At 45.4% G+C, this 17,902-nt stretch overlaps 1 protein-coding gene across 5 annotated transcripts in view; it reads left to right on the forward strand.

The window, feature by feature from the left end:
• The window catches only part of ptprua (protein tyrosine phosphatase receptor type Ua), a 155,832-nt gene that overhangs the window by 100,865 nt on the left and 37,065 nt on the right, over positions 1-17,902 (forward strand). For all 5 annotated transcript variants that reach the window (XM_077009735.1, XM_077009734.1, XM_077009732.1 and 2 more), the window contains 5 exons: positions 2,487-2,664; positions 6,535-6,828; positions 10,619-10,942; positions 15,424-15,533; positions 17,215-17,416. In XM_077009735.1, the coding sequence (XP_076865850.1) occupies positions 2,487-2,664; positions 6,535-6,828; positions 10,619-10,942; positions 15,424-15,533; positions 17,215-17,416 (1,108 nt within the window). The remainder of the gene's footprint in view (positions 1-2,486; positions 2,665-6,534; positions 6,829-10,618; positions 10,943-15,423; positions 15,534-17,214; positions 17,417-17,902) is intronic.

Below are 17,902 nucleotides of genomic sequence, written 5' to 3' on the forward strand. Positions count from 1 at the left end.
TCATCAGGCATCGGTAGTCTTCGTCGGCACGTCAGGGAGCTCGGTCACGTGACCCACGCCCTCCCCTTGAAGCCGGCGCATCTAAAGCGATTGAAGTTTTGCAGTGAGGACCTGCTGCAAATGAGCTCCTGACGCTGGATATGCCGCCGCTGGCTTTAGTCACAAGCAGGAGCTCCACCCCCCCCCCTATACGCTGATGTCTTTTATATGTAAATTTGAGTCCTATAAATCCCTTTCTGGACAGGGAAATACGTTTTCAAACACTCTGCATGAGTGCGTGAACGGATACCTCTGAAAATCGCATGCACGCACGCACGCACGCACGCACACACGCACGCACGCATGCACACACACTCACACGTGCGCTCGCACACATACTTGCATGCGCTCTCTCACATATAGGCACACGTGGATCAGCGTGGGATGGATATGAAACGGAGTGATGTCTATTGCCTTCTGCCCATGTGATTTTTGTAGTGGTTACTTTGGTACACTTTACAAATAGAATGTGAAAGCACACACACACACACACACACACACACACACACACACACACCCTCACACAGACACTTCATTTCCACTCAAAAGGCTTAATTAATCTTTGACGGCACTCCTTAAACACTCCACCTAAGAACGTGTGTGTTCTCAATTTCATCTTCACTGCTTTCTTCTGCCACAGTGTCCAGAGCCAGAGATAAACAGCACTGCTAGCACATCAGCGTTTCCTCTTTGCACCCGTGCAGCTGGCGTGGGTTGTCACGGCCTCTGACCACAGTCGCCACAACAGAAGGACGTTTGGGCGCCGTTTGATGGACCTTGATCCTCGGAGCTCAGATGTTGCTCCGGACCGGTCCACTCATGCAGATTGGCAAAAAGGACGATCCTACAGCATCCTCGTCCGGGTTGCCAGATCTCCGCCGGTCTCGCAGTCGCCGGCACACCGCGGTCAGTCCGAGCCTGCTTCCAACGACGCACGCAATAAATCTGGCAGAAGAAGGGAGGTGTTTGCCGCAGATCACCCACGCTGTTTTAATGACGCTGGCTAGTTGCCAACAAGTTTATTTGCATTCGGTGTCTGCCATGCCGCTGCGATCAAAGACAAACATCTGTAATCAAACCGAGCTGCAAATGGACAACTGAACTTCAGATGGAGGTGGGGGTGGGGTGTTTTTGTTCAGCCTTTAATTGTGAGGGACCGTTCTGGAAGAATCCTTCATGCATTAGGTCAAGTCTAGCTGCAGAGACCAAACATTGTGCAACAGGAACGCCTCAGCCCTCCGGGAGGTTCGCCGTGCTGATTACAGGGAGGTTTTTTCCACCGGCGCCCCCTGCTGCGTCATGGATGCCGGCACGGCGTGTCTCTGGATTCACGCTTTCATCCTTCACGGCACGTCCGGCTGACAGATCCGTCTCTGCCCTCAGACTGAACTCTGGGAAATGCGCACGCGCGTGCACCCACCTGTGTGCCGAGTGCACACTGGCTCTTCATTTCCTGTGTCTCCACTCAGAGCAGGAAGGAGAGGCACTTCGCAAGAGCACGTATAGTGCTAGCTGTTGCTTTGTTAAACCACCTGTGTGTGTGTGTGTGTGTGTGTGTGTGTGTGTGTGTGTGTGTGTGTGTGTGTGTGTGTGTGTGTGTGTGTGTGTGTGTTTTACAGACATATATGGAAAGAGAGAGGGCATGCTGGGTTCAAGAAAGCATGCTTGTGCTGTGACATTTATAAATTTCTCATCAACCCCTCAAACGCCTTCGTCTCTCTCTCCCTCCCATTACAGTAGCTGTGCTGTCACCTTCTCCTTTCTTTCAGACCTCCCTATTTCTGCACCCCTCCTGCCTTGTCACTGATGATACTTAATGTCTGTGTAGACGTTTACATAAGTACTCAGCTACTCACTTGCAGCGCTCTGTGTATAAAGGGTTCCTTCCCTCTACGGATATAATTAAACGAATCAGTAAATGTATGTTTAAAAGTTTAAAAGCCTCTTAAAAGAACAGGTGGAACTGTTCTGAGATGTTTCAGCTCGTGCCTGTGGGGGAGAACGCTTTTTATCACCAACTAGAGCCTTTTCATCGATAAAAAACCCAACCAAAGAATGATTTTGAGTGATTGAAGAAACCTAGCTCAGTGTAGCTCAGAACCCACCGAGTCAAACCTGTGTGGCTACGTTATCAGAAGGTCCAGCGCTTGACAGGATAGCCACACTCGCCAGAGCTAATAACTGTTATTTGACAGGGGAGTCAAACCTGGAGTGTGACTGTCATTGGCAAATACATCTGGAAGTGCAGCAGTAATATTGTTGCGTGAAGACCTCCGTATAACTGTAGCCCGCAATTCTGTGAAGTCTCCTTTAAAGTCCATTTTTGTTAAAGTCCAAAAGTCCAAAGTGTTAATTGCTTTTTGATTTTTGAGATCATTACCTATACAAGATTCTCTCTCTCTCTCTCTCTCTCTCTCTCTCTCTCTCTCTCTCTCCACTTCCTCCAGAGGCGTAACGGAGTTCTCATGGTACCTTACTCTCTCAGCTCATTAGTTGGGGAGCGGCGATTGGTGGCGTGGTTTCAGATAGGTGGAACCCAGCGTGGGGAGCAGGACCTTTACCGCTGTATTACACAGTCCTCTTACGGAGCCGCTGTCTCCAATTTCGCTGAGCTCATTGTCAGAGGTAACATCGCTCGCTCTTTCTCTCCCACACACACACACACACACACACACACACACACACACACACATACATATATAATTGTTTCCAATCTTACATACACTCTCCTTTTAAAAGATCTAGAGTGGAAGGACAAAGGAAAGTAAGAACACAATATTGTTGAGATGTGAAGCCTCAAACTTGTCCATGCAGGTTCCTATCATCACAGTGTCATGATAAGCCACGTGACCCTCTCTATAATCACCAACACAACAACCAAAAAAAACCCATCAAGACGAACCTTTAAGTCCTGCTCGTTCCGTCTCGGCAGGTTGTTAGACTGACAGCGGCTAATGACTATCTGTCTCTATGCTTCCTTTCCTGCCTTTGACTAATTCCTCTCTCCTGCTGATTCTCCATCCCCCACTCAACACAGCCAGTGCCGTACCTAAAATCTGCGGTTAGCAAACAAATGAATTGCCTGCCTGCTGATTGTTGCCGTGCACAAGAGATCTTCTGGTGACTCGGTACGAACAAAGATCAAAGCCTCCGGAACAGGCAACGTCGTCTCTGGTGGAGATCCATCACGGTGATGGAGGACATTCTGAAGCTCCTGCCTGCTCAGTGTCGCGACACGTCCTGCGGTTGTCCTGCAGTTGTCCTGCTGTTTTCCTGCACTGGGCACTTAGAAGTATGCCTGCTCGGATACACAGTGTGGGCTGTTTTGTGCCAGCACTCTGGACTTGAAAAGAAAGAATTGCTAGCTCAAAATAGCTCTAATTCATTCATTTGTTGTTTCAAATTGATGGGGAAGGAGTTGATTATCTTTATTTACATAGGACAAAAGGACATTTTTCTTTTTGACATACAAAAAGAAAGAAAACAATATATAATTAAAACAGATTAATGTATGTTTTTTTAAGAATGTAATGTAAAATGAACAGAAGTTCAAAGTAATATGATGAATGAACTGTGATTTACTGTAGACCACAATCTAAAATCACAGCCGTGCGTGTCAATGCAAATCAGGAGGTGGCAGTGCTGAGAATTATGAGCATGTATGTCGACCAAATGAACCTGGCCTTTGTGTTTCTACAGCTTATTGAGGTTTATGTCATGACCCTAATAAGCCACGTCAGTGTACAGCCTTTGGCAGTCTGCCAGGTTGTTAGCTGCTGCTAAGCTCATCTGCGCTTTCCTGTTTACATTGTACTGAACAGCTGATATTGACTCACCTAAGGTTTTGTGAGTCAACATCACTGATTCATTCTTAGTACATATACTGTCTCACCTTGGCCTGGACAAGGGGCGTTGACACTTGCAGGGTTGCCAACTCACGCATTTGACCGTCTTCACACGCTTTCACGCCACACATCTGATTTCTCACGCCGAAAAAAAAATCTAGTTTATTTACCCCTGATCCACATATATGATTCAATGAGTTACTAGTTTGCTCTGGTGCCAACCACTGGCGATCGATCGATCGCGATATAACACTTAATTTGTGTCCATTTTACACCCCACCGTAACAATTTATGTACACCGCCACATGCCCCCCCAATCAACAACGTACCTTCACCACCCCATCCAGGTTCAAATCTCACTCCAAGTGATCTTGAAAAGTTGGCAACCCTGCACTTGTCTGGCCTTTATGTTGGGAGTGCATGCGCTGCTAATGCCAAATGTACAACCAGTTCTTGACCTCTTCGTAGCCCTCCAACATGACCTCATGATGCAGCACGCTACGCTACCTGGGGTTCAGTCCCCATCTGGGCACATTTGCTACGCAAATAAGAGTCCTTGGACGAGACCCCTAACACTACACCTCTGTAGCTTGATTGGCAATTTGAAGTTGCTGCAAAATGCACAAAATGTGAATGTGAAAGGAGCCGTAACTCTTAGACGTTGTACCTAGCAAGGACATTAAAGCTGACATCCAGCACTTTACCTTAAAACCACTGCTTCACTTTGATTCTATTATTCTGGTCTACAGATCTATATCGACTTCAACACTTGTGACAGGGTCCAATTGCTTATGGTTTGTGCAGTCCGAGTTGTATAACAGCATCCAACACTAATAGCAGTCATTGTATTGTTGGCTGTATAACTCTGTGTCCAACGCTAATCGCAGTGATTGTATTGTTAGCTATAGAACTCTGTGTCCAACACTTATCACAGTCATAGTTCTTGGGTTCCTATCACCCACATCGTTCTGGGAACACCAGTGCATTGCAGGATCTCCTGGGCTTTCTGCAGAAACCCCTAAGAGCTTTTATAGCACGGTCTGAAGACCAAGCCGTTGGACTGATTAGCCTCGCACTACCTCATCACAGCTAGATCTGAATAAAAATAGCTAAATTATACATGTAATCAGTCATGCAAATGAGACCTTATTATGCCTTCTTGTGGCCAGAGTTAAGAACTGGATCCCTCTTAGCAGCACTTGCAATTCCAGTACGATTAGAGGAGCTTGCGGCACGACCCTTTCCCTGGCAGAGGGACACATTCCAGATTCTCCTGGGGAAAGGATGGGTAACCATGGCCTGCTCCCGGACATGTGCTGGTCCAGTAGGTCGGAATAGGGAGGGATAGCTCGCCATCTCATCCGTGTCAATCACGTCAGCGTTTTGGCTGTGTGGGATTATCATTGTGAGCACCGGTGCTGTCGTCCTGGAAATGCAACATCCACGTGTGCCCTCGGAAGTGCCGGTCCCGTTCCGGCAGGACTAAAATGTCTTTTTAAGTTAAGTCTTAGATTCTTCTCTGTAGGCCTCACACACAGAGCTCTGACCCACTTCCACCAGCTCCGGCTATGCACTGTCATCCTCCTGGGAATTTCAGCTCAGAGCACATTTGGCTGGTCTGCTATGAGTACGAGATTTATTCTGTACTTTAAATTGTGCTTTAATGGTCTGCTGTATGAAGTTCATAGATGTCAAAATGCCGCAGACATGACATTTTTTTTTTATGATTAGCCTTAGCTAGGCCATCCTTCAATGTCTATACATTCCTATTGATAAAACTCAAACATTATGTTAGCATGGACCTTGATTCAGATTGCTTTATTTGTTATCCAAATAGACATTTTGCATATAGTTATAACATTAATATCATTACTACACTCAAGGTTTATTTACATAATTCATGCATAAATTATACATACAACATAGGACCAAAACAAATCAACAAAAACAGTGCAGGACCAAGTTATACAGAGTTTAACTGGGAGACAGAGGAGGACGTTATTGTAGCAATCAACACAGGAACCGATGAAAGAAACATGAACCACCATGTCTTCCTCGTTGCTTCTGCGCGTGTGCCAGAGCCCGGTAATGTTATGGAGATGGCAGGAGTCTTAATGAGTAAGCTGATATCACTTTCAAATGAAAGAGAGCAATACAAGGTGACACTAAGGTTACAAACAGTTTGTGAGGGATTTACATATACTACATCAGTGCCAAAGGTTATATCTGAGTGTGTGCTAACAAAAACTTTGTTGTAGGGTGTCAGAAGGTCACTGAAATGCACCTAACCTCATCTGACCTCAGTGGTCTTCATGGATTCTTAAGTCCATCTGCTTATTGGTCTGGAGATGCTATCACCTCGTAATGTTGAAATTCTGGAATGTAATATCTGCATTAGCTCTCATCGCAAGTCTCTCTCCACCTCGCAGACAGTTTTGGGTAGAAGTGCTGAAACATTGAAATCAACCCCTTGACCAGAATGCAGGCATCACATCTTAATTACAATCTTGCTGAGACTCGTGCTGATCATCTGATCTCTGCAGTTACTAATTTAGAACAATTTGGAGAATGTGTGCACGGTGCTCTTAACCACATTTTCTGAAGCTCGCCGTAAACCTGCTAACTCACTTCTACTCTGTTTCTTTTCTAGTTCCGCCCACCCCGATAGCCCCGCCCCAGCTGCTGCGGTCAGGCTCCACCTACCTGATCATTCAGCTGAACACGAACTCCATAGTGGGGGATGGGCCAGTGATTCGTCGGGAGATAGTGTACCGGGCCAGTCATTCTCCATGGTCCGAGACTCATGGAGTCAACTCTCTCACCTACAAAGTCTGGCATCTAGAACCAGACACAGAGTACCGCATCAGTGTTCTCCTCACCCGGCCCGGAGAGGGGGGAACCGGGCCGCCCGGCCCACCTCTGGTCAGCAGAACCAAATGTGCTGGTGAGTGGGAACTTCCATGGTGTAAGAAAGCAGTTGGGTTTATTTTCACCTGTTTACTTTACCATCATAATACTAGTGATGCTGCATCTCAAATGGCCGACTCTCTGGTCATCATGCCCTCAGTTCAGTATGCTTCAGTCATTTTTAGACGAGAATTGATTTTGTTGACCAATAAATGCTTAAGTATGCGATTACGTGTGATTTATTGATCCGGTGTCACAGTATTTATTGGGAATTGTTTTACTGTTCAGTCAGTGTGTCTGTAGGTGTGGAAATGTGATGCACTGCCCACTAGGCAGTCTATAATGTGCCCTGAGCTGTGAGAGATACAGAGGAGCAGCAGAGTAAACAGCCCACCAGGACTTCTGCCTTCTAGTCGCCCTTCTAATCCCACCACCCGCCCCCGCCCCCTCGTGCTCCATCTCCCGGACTTGACAGCCTGCCTTCATTCTCCACCCCCTTTCCCCCTCCCCTACACACACACACACACACACACACACACACACACACACACACACACACACACACACACTCCCCTCCTCTGCTTCCTGCTGAAACCCTCTTTCAGCTCCTGTCTCTTAGCAGAGCGGCCCGGGAGGGAGGGTTGTAAATGGAGCACAGTGCTTCATGTGGAACAGTAGTCAAATATATATATGGGATTCTCACTGAACATCTGCCTCTTAGGCAAAAGTGTTGCATGTTTAGCTACTTTTTATTTGTTTATATGCAAACTCAAATAAATTTTCCTCAATGACTTTGTTGAAGCTTGGAAACCATTTGTTCCCCAACTGTTTTAACTAACGCACCATCCATCTTTGGAAGTGTGTTCACGCTTGTGCGGTTTGGATGGCGGGCAAAGGAGAGTTCAGTGGGAATGTTAAGTGGGAACTGTACACAATCTCCTCTTCAGTACCTCCTCTTCAGAACCTCCTGTTCAGACCTTCAGGCCATATATGCCATGGCCAGCAGGGCCTGAAGGTTCAATTTATCTCAGTCGATTACAGTGGCAGAATGTGTCTGAGACAGAATTTCCTGTCTCATGTCCTCTTAATGTTCTCTGTGTGCAACTCTCATGTTCCGCACCCTAGTATTTGTGAACACATCAGTTGCTGTAACTCAGAACATCCAGTCGTGGTGCTTCTGTGAGCTTTGCTCATCCCCCCCTTTGGAAGATGAAATGATACAGCACAAGGTGAGGTGCTCAAGCAGATGCACGTGCATTAGGTACAGAAGAAATGTATGCAGTCACAGCAGTTACTATGGCAATGATGAATTCACTTACTAACAGCTCTAGAAGGGACATTCTTTATGATATAGATCAGCAACTTGTTTAATTGTAGGCCACGGATGTACGGGCTCACAGAGGTGCCCTTTTACATAGATGAAAGTGCTCCTTTAGATTGAGTAAAATCTCATTCATACCACATTACAAATTCCATCATGTATTTTTGTTAGATCCGAACCAGTTAAGCAGCCCTGCATTTTGTCATTCCTACCCGGTACCATCCACCGCTATAAAAAAATATCTTGTCCCTATATAAAATTACATAGGAATAATGGGGGAGGAGGTGTTTCAGTTGTGTAGGAAGTCACACGCACTGACGGAATTAATTATCTATGCTGATTAGTAAAAATAACTTACACCTTACACATCTCAAAAGCAGCACGATATCTTTTTTTACAGATAGCCACGGTGCGATGATCTATCACCTGCCAACCCCGCTGCTGATACTTCAGTCATATGAAGCTCCTCCCTTGTATTTTACATGTGTGTGGAGGGGAGAACTTCATAACCCCCCCCCCCCCCCCCCCCCCCCCCCCCCAGCGTCCCTCTGCGTTCCCCGCCTCAGTCGGGCTTCTTCTGCTCGCTTTTATCGCAGCGAGCTCTCCATTTCGAGCGCTAATTCCCGCTGAATGGCCTGCCTCCACCTAATTTGCAGGGGTTTATCAGAATAATGGAGTACATTATTGCAGCTCTAAATATTTGCTTGTGCCGTTTTCGCGCCTCGGCCTGTGTTGTCAAGCGCTCTTGGCACCGACTCAAGGGGTCCATTCACTTTTGCCGTTGTTTAGCGCACCTGTTTAAATGTGTGAGACAGGGGGATGATTGGTTTAGCAGAAGCTAATATGCCACCATACTCGGTTTTAAATGCACGGGGTCCATTAACTTTTGCCGTTGCTTAACGTGTCTCGCACAATAACCGCACGTGTCTTGTAAAATATTCCTCATTGGTGCAGGAGTTACTCGCATATGGAGAAGCATACGGCGTGTTGAAGTGCATGAGGCATATGCATGAAGCATATGTGTGTCATTCATATTTCTGTAGATAAGACAATGGCACATATTTTTGGTGAACAACTGCCCATTTTTGGTGAACAACTGCCCATAACCAGGAGCTGGCATTATTCATAACAGCAGTCATTCTGACGGCTGCCTTTTGATGCTGGACTAAGGGCTGTTCTTACATTTGTCTTGAAAAGATCTCTCAAAAAAGCAATTTCCTAAATACATACTGAAAAAGGTCTTCATATCAAATACATGAAGGCTATACAAAGGCCGTAGCAAAGGAAAATCAAAGGGGTGATGCTAAATTAGTTGTTTTTGGTCTTTCTCATGTAACGTGGGTGTATGGAATTGTGCATGTACTTGCATATGTGTAGAAATTGTGTGTGTATGAGAGATATTGAGTGTGAGAGAGAGATAAAGGATGAAAAAGATCAAGAGAACAGGACATGATTGTCAGTGGGTGGGTTTGTGTTTTGTGTAGGTGTGTGCATGTGGCTTGGTCTGGCGTCTGGACTCAGGACATCTCTACGGATTGATTCATGTGTAACACGTCTGCGTTTGTCTAAGAGGGATGGAGAGGTCAGGCCCTGAGAGAATGACTGGCCGGCCACCGTATGTCTCAGGCAGCCAGTGGACTCTATGTATGATGCAAACATGTGGTGGGACCTTTGGCAAAGGTGATGGGCTGAACACTATAGCTATTTAAATGACCGCAGTATACTGCTCTGCGGAGTCGGCGATTGGTCAGCAAATTCTCAGCAGCAAAATCCAAAAAGCTGATTCGGTAGAGCACTGATTTGCATATTGCAGCCTTCTGTGATATCAGCACTGCCAAGGACAGCATTGCGATAACAATTTTCAAACGATATATTGTGCAGCTCTCGCAGAAAGTAATCGGATTTCTTTGCCTACTTAAACTACGCAGGTGCATGGCTCAAAAGCACACTTTTCCCTGTACAATGGTGCTTTAATTCATGCTGGGTGTGTAATTAGCTCGTAGCGACTCTAATATGATCTTGAGAAAGAGGTAGCTGGATATTTCCTGGACAGAATGGAGAATACGAGGAATTAGATCGTTAGGGCCTTTTTTCTGTTTCGCTGATAGGCTGGCGTGTCCTTCCGTGTTTCTGTCAAATCCATGGCATGGTGGGGAGAGTCTGATCTTGCCAGAAGGCAGTGGACTCCCTCACCTCTCTCACTCTCTCTCTCTTCCTCCCTCCCTCCCACTCACTCACTCATTCTTTCTCCCTCCCTCTGTCTCTATTAAAGTGAAAATCTATTAAATCCACTTGTTCTATTAAAAATTGTAGTTTATGTTGTGTTTTTTTCTTTTTCTGTACACAGTTAATTGTCTAAGGAAAAAAGATGCCATATTAGGTAATAATTCTTCTTCTCTCTCTCTCTGTCTCTGTCTGTCTGTCTGTCTGTCTCTCTCTCTCTCTCTCTCTCTCTCTCTCTCTCTCTCTCTCTCTCTCTCTCTCTCTCTCTCTCTGCTTTCCACAGAACCTATGCGGCCTCTCCGTGGTCTGACTGCCTCAGAGATTCAGTCTCGACAGCTGGTTTTACAGTGGGAGCCTCTCGGCTACAACCTGACACGCTGCCACACCTACTCTCTGTCACTCTGTTATCGTTACTCCACGGCAACAGGGGGCGGGGTCGGCGGCAATAACGCCACCGTGCGCGAGTGTCTGTCAGTAGAAAGGAACACCTCCCGCTTCACACTTAGGGACCTCCCCCCGTACCGATTGGTGCACGTGCGCCTTGCACTGGCCAATCCTGAGGGCAAGAAGGAGAGCCGCGAGGTCACTTTCCAAACGGAGGAGGACAGTGAGTATCCAATCACAGATGTTTCTGACTGTTACAATTGTTTGTTTGATGTCTGAGAAAAGCAGCTTCTGTTCTTCTCAGCCAGTGCGCAATGCCGCCATCTTTAAACCCGACAGCAGCCATCCATCTCCTAGATTTCTAATCTTGCTGAGATGGTTGGTGTGTTTAGTAAATGCTACTCATTCATTTAAAGTATTGCTTAGACTGGTATAAAGTGCTGAAGAGCAAAAATAGCGTATGAAATTATCTGTCCTTTCCAGCCCAGTGGTTAGACAGCCTTACTCAGCACATTCACCTACACGCCGTCCCATTTTTGCAGACAGACACACTTGTTTGTTAGTTACCGCACTCAGAGTTTGCTTAAAACTCGCGTAGTTCCCGTGGCGACCCAGTGCGGGTCAGTGAGCATGACTCATCAGTCTTCCTGGCGACACGCGTTCATTTAACAAATTATGATATCACTGCCTCATTTAGGCCTCAGACACCTGCCGTGTGCTGTGGTGGTACCAATTACGGCACCGTCACAAAAACTGTCTCTCCAAATATTCTGAGTCAGCATAGCTAAGTGGAAGATCAAACTTTAAAAATCTTAATTGATGAAACATTACTAAGCAGCATCCACGGGCTGAAACGGGATAAAGATTTTGCTTATTTTTGCATTTCCATTTGGATATGTCAATAGCAGATGAAGCACATTTTCATGCAAATTGGGGGATACCAAATTAAGTGGAGGTCAAGTGAACGCACCCCTGTGTGCAAATTAAAGACTCGGGTCCCTCTGCCTTCTGCTGGAAGCAAATAGCGGAAGAAGATGCATTCACGCTCACTGAATGCCCCTCATTTATCATTCCAGCAGAACTCAGTCCACTTTTGTCTGTTCCCCCTCCCACTTTTTTCCGTTAGCCTCAATTTTGCATAAGTTTGTTTTCTACTGTTGTAGCCTTTGTGCCTGCTGTCACTGATTAATTGTAAACAACAGAAACTTCCCAATTAATTCAGCAAATAAAGTTTAAAAAGCCCACAGTTTACATAGAGAAGGGGGGGTGGGGGCATGAAGTGCATGGAGAAACAAGAGAGAACACGGACCTTTAATTATCAGTCTCTCTCCTGCACTCACACTTGGCAAGTAAAGAGAATCAAGTTGTGCTATGGAGGATGTAAAAAATAAAATTAAAAAAACTATTTTAAAAATTCCTTATTTTCCTTGTTAGCATTGGGAACATGGTTTTCCTTGTTAGCATTGGGAACATGGTTTTGCTGTTAGCATCATAGGGAACAGGGATTTCCTGTTAGCATGGAAAACAGGGTTTTCCTGTTACCTTTGGAAATAGTGTTTTCCTTTTAGCTTGGAGAACAGGGTTTACCTGTTAGCATCACGGGGAACAGGGATTTCCTGTTAGCATCACGGGGAACAGGGATTTCCTGTTAGCATCACGGGGAACAGGGATTTCCTGTTAGCATCATGGGGAACAGGGATTTCCTGTTAGCATCACAGGGACCAGGGATATCCTGTTAGCATCATGTGGAACAAGGATATCCTGTTTGCATGGAGATGCAAAATTACTTTTGATTTGCCTGTTACCACACATGTACATTAGAAGTTCTTTCATGATCTTGTATCACTTGTGTGTATTGTGTGTATGTATGTATGTATGTGTGTGTGTGTGTGTGTGTGTGTGTGTGTGTGTGTGTGTGTGTGTGTGTGTGTGTGTGTAAGTGTATAATGTGAGAGAGAGAGAGGAATAAAGAGAGATAGAGAGATTGTTGAAGATCACGCCGTTGGTGGTGTTCTTTGTCTTAGATTAGTTTTAGACTAATTTTACCTCCAAAATCTTCATGTTTTTACGTCTCGTGAGGGCTGATCTGAATGAATCATCGTGCATCATGATGAGGTGATTTGTCATGCAGAGGAGGCAGGTGGTTCCAATTTTGGCAATGCGAGGGAGCGTATGCAGTCGAGTGTTCACACTTGGAGGAAATGGGAGTGGAATGAGTTTTGGAATTGTGGAAGCATGCAGTTACTTGATGCTGATACAGTATTCCAATGCTGTCAGTATTCCAGTGCTGTCTGGGCCCCAAGATAGACAGGTGGGCGAGGATAATGGCTTTTACAGCAGGCTTGGTCACTCCTTCAATAATCACTCGATTGCCTGGGTAAGCATGCCGGTTTCCAGTGTGTAGAGTCCCAGCAGAGAGTGTTAGAGACTGTGGTCCCCAGAAACCAAAAACAAAGGGGAGTGGGGGTGTTGGGGGTTGTTTATGCATGTCGATGACTATTTCCCTGTTTAAGTGGTGCCGTGTTCCAAGACGCAAAGAACCCTGCGAGGCGTCAGCATCTGTGGCGAGGCCCACAGGACTGGTGGCGCTTGCAAACATTTCCAGTATTTCTCTTCCTCCAATCTGCAGTAGCAGGTGTTGAGGTACTCGGGGAGGAATGGCATTGCGTTTCCTGGGTGGGTGGTCTTCAGGGACGGTTCGAAGGCATTTCGCGTTTCCACATAGATGAGTGGCGTTTAGCGGTCGCCGTTCCAGCTCGTTCTGAAGTTCCGACGTCACATGCTTCACAGCGCCGTTGAGCATCTTCACGGCCCATTAAGAATTTCCTCCGTCTCTGTTTTCACTGCCTATTATTGACGCTCAGTGAAGAGCTCACCAGTCTTTTCTTCTTGCCGGAGGTTCTGGCTGGGATGTGGGCCTCCCTGCACTAGCTAAGTGGACCCACTGTTAGCCGGCGTGAGCTTCTGAAGACGCCGTGGAGGGATCCAGATAACCTTGGATTTCCTAAACTGCTGAAATGGAATATATGTAAATGTTCTTGATCATTGATAGTTTTTCTGCTTATGATTAATCAGCAATTTCAATATGCGGGTGTGTATGTATGTATGTATGTATGTATATATATATATATATATATATATATATATATATATATATATATATATATATATATATATATATATATAATGATGGCTGGCACCTCTATGTGTATTAATACATGTTAGTAAGACACACACACACACACAGCTCTTACCAACATTTATTAATACACATCGAGGTGCCATGATGTGAATTCTGTATGTAAAAGTGCCTTCTCTCCTTTGCTAGGAAATTAATTTGTGTTTGTTGTTACAAAAAAACATTTTCATGCAAATATTGCCTTCACCTCTATTTTGTCAAAGCATAATACAGGAGGCAGAAAAGAATTCCTTTTTGCCATGTGCAATACACGTAATATGTCTGTTTCAGTAACCTTACATTAAAGAGGACCAGGTTCACAAGTAGGGCAAAAACTTCAATGTGAGAAATTCATAAGTCTTTACACGCATGAGTCCCCCTGTGGTTTGAAGCACAACACCAGTCCTCCTACGCGTCACATCGTCTGAGTTCTGTTTACACAGAGGCTTCTCGTGCTGCAACCGGTGTGTGTAAATCATTGTTTGTGATACAAAATGAGTCACCTGAGTACATGGCATTTATTTATTTATTTGAGATCTTTATTATTTGAGAAAGGAAAGGCGGGGGAGGTGTGTGTGTGTGTGTGTGGGGGGGGGGGGGTTCAGTGACAAAATAGCATACTGCATGAGCAGCAACCGTTTGGTGTTGCCTTTAAATTTTAATGTGCATTCTGTGTAGTGGGCTGCGTGTGTGTGTGTGTGTGTGTGTGTGGGGGGGGGGGGGGGGTGCGTGGGGGCTTTGGATGGACAGTGTCAAGGCTGGGAGCTGGGAGCAGAGAAGCTGCTTAAATAAACATGTATGCGGTGTATGGCCTATATGCTCCACCCGTGCCTCGTGGCGCACAGCGCGCCTGTTGCCGAAGATCCTGGCCCAGCTTCAGATGGAGCGCCTCTGTGCGCAGTGTGAAAGCCAATAATTGGTCCCATCTGGTGGCTTGGTCGTATCTGGTGGCTTCCTGCTCCACCGTGCAATCATGCAAGCTGTGTTTAGCTCCATGGCTATGAAGAGATGGGTGACCGTCCTAGCAAAACGCTGGCACTGCCAGGTCCGCCCCAAGCGGAGCGAGCGTGCACGTGCATGTGCGTCCGTGTGCACGCATACACGCATACGTATAGACAGAAGAGCCTGCTGAATCACATCTGATTCAACTACTCTGTCTTATTCATCTTATTGACCGCAGTGATTGGTGTTTTATGTATGCCCAGTACTGCTGCTGCAGGAGGTGGCTGGACTGCCACGCCATCAGCTCTTATCAGATGTGGCCTGTGGATCTGCAGGGCTGTAAAACTCCCTTAACCCCCCCCACCCTACCCACACCTCTCTCTCTCTCTCTCTCTCTCTCTCTCTGTCTGTCTCTCTGCCCAGCCTGGAGGGTCAAAGTACATTCTTCATTTTCTTTCCCACTGGTCCCTGACGCCCATTCTCCCCGCTGCCTGGACTGTCTGATGCTGAGCGTGGGTTAATATGGGGCAAAGAGGTCGTTGGCTTTTTGTTCAAGTAATCCTGACTCTTTATGACTTTTGCAGTCCCTGGAGGCATTGCGCCGGAGTCTCTGACCTTCACTCCCCTGGACGATATGATCTTCCTCAAGTGGGAAGAACCCGTGGAACCGAACGGTCTGATCACACAGTATGAGGTAAGAAATTCAGTCTGATTATCTTTCTGTGGTCTGTAGGGCCCAGATATAGCATCGCTTTTTTTTTGCATCTACCACCTACCATAGACTCACGGATGAATATGGCCCAAATGTAAACACAAGAGCTTCTTGTTCAACATCAACCCACATCACAAGTCATTAGTGATGCATAGCCTAAATGCCTCTTCTGTTGTTAGTGGCTGTTAGTTGGTTTTTATCCCTGGTTGTTAAAGTATTATACCTTATTGACCTTAAGATTGTAGTATTTTTATATGTTTATTATAATGTGTTTGATATAGTATGTAAAATGTTTGCATTTTTATGTCATGAATTTTAAGAACGTTTAATTTGTTTAAAATCTGTTGACTAAACTCGCAGTAATTTTTGTATTAAGTTTGCCATTAAGTTTTGTAAGGGTTCCAAACCGTTGAAGTGTTCTGTAGCAGAGTGGCCATTAAGCCGAAAGTGCAACTGTATCCGAACAGCCACTGTGGGCATTTAAAGCGATCTTACATCAAATTAGCACGAATTGGTTCCAAGATATGTGAGCATCTAGTGGAACCACAGAAAGCTGTTGCCAAGCCAGTGAATATAGTGTCTCATTACACTCCCTAAATTGTAACACATGCTGTCGCCATCTTTTCCTACGGAGATACTTGGTGTTTGGTGAATGGGGTTATTTTTTCTTTCGAATGTAAGCGTTGAGGCAAGGCCAGCGTGTGTTTCCAGCAGCACATTTACTCGCTGCTGTGTCGCCTTTATCTTCATTCTCGCATTTTCTAAAGAATTTGGTCTGGTGCCCCTTCCAGGTCCGCAGCGTCATTAAAAGAATGAGCGCGCGTACGTCCTTATGCTAATCAGAAGCTGGCGGCTTCCCCATGCTGCAATTAGAGCGAGGGACAAACATTATAATTATTTATTTGCAGAGCCGAGGCTGTTACATGGGAGCAAGTGTACGCGCTTATAATTGTTCATTTTTTTCTTCGTTTCTCTAACGCTTCGTTTTTCTACGTGCTCTGGGTATCTTGAGCTCTTGAGTTGTTTCGGTTCGTGCTGGGCGCGGGTCGGGGCCCACACCGAGCACAGGTCTCCCATTATGTTATATATGTCGCTGTGTGTTTACATACTTGTTGTTTCATTTAGCGCGTGGGTTCTCCTCAACACTTCGTTATTTGTAGTGTAATTTCGTAAGGGCATGGTGGTGTGTGCTCATTAGGCCTCCAGCCAAGCCAAACTCGGCATTATGGTAAATACTGTTTTTCAAAGGTATACCCAATGTTATCGATGCTGTTGAATTTCACATTATGGGGATTTTTTTACTTTCTGAAAGGCTTTTTTATACTCAACATTTTCATATTTTATTATATGTGACATTTTCAGAGCTTAGTAGCTACTGGCAAGAACCTACTTTGTGTGTACACACATGTGCATGTATATTGTTGTGGAATAAATTAAAAGTGCAAGATTTATCTAATGTAATTTCTTCTATTAATGGCAAATTGTGTTAAAATAGATGGAAAATAGATATTAAACAACAAAAAGTCATGGTTATATGCTATACTCAAAAGAAATAAAATTATAGTCTAGGGAATTCAATTCTCTAGTCGTGCACATTTGTGTTCAGTGGCATGGTGACAACTCACCTTCTCCCTTTTATTCTGTTTCTCCTGCTGGACCACAGATCAGCTACCAGAGCATCGAGTCCTTCGACCCGAGCGTGAACGTCCCCGGGCCACGGCGCACCGTCTCCAAGCTGAGAAACGAGACCTACCACATGTTCTCAGGGCTTCATCCTGGCACCACCTACTTGGTCTCAGTGCGCGCACGCACCGCCAAGGGCTTTGGCCAAACAGCCTTGACCGAGATCACCACCAACATCTCCGGTGAGCGTGTGCGGCATGGTCGTCAGGGATCCGGGAATGAGTCAAGTGATCTCACCAAATGTCCCTACTTCTTAAATGGGAGCAAGAGTGATCTTATTTGATTCCACAGGAACAAATGTGCCGAACGTGATACGTACGTACGAACGTGATATCTGTCACCAGCCATGACTTCAACCAATATATACATATATATATATATATATATATATATATATATATATATATATATATATATAATATATATATATATATATATAGTTGGTCTTGTCACCGTGGAAGTGTCAGTTCCGGGACTTCCAACTTTCTTTGCAGCTGATCGCAGATGACATCTGCTCTCTGCTGTGCTATCACGCTCCATATTTCTGAGTCTTAACTGTATCCATGTGAAGATCCAGTGACTTTTATTATGCCTGTGCCTTTGATTGCAGCAACTCTGCTTTATTGCTCACCGCATCTTGGAGATATCCAGGATCAGCCTGCAGCTGC

The sequence above is a fragment of the Brachyhypopomus gauderio genome, chromosome 6 (genome assembly GCF_052324685.1).
Source record: "Brachyhypopomus gauderio isolate BG-103 chromosome 6, BGAUD_0.2, whole genome shotgun sequence".
Taxonomy (NCBI): domain Eukaryota; kingdom Metazoa; phylum Chordata; class Actinopteri; order Gymnotiformes; family Hypopomidae; genus Brachyhypopomus; species Brachyhypopomus gauderio.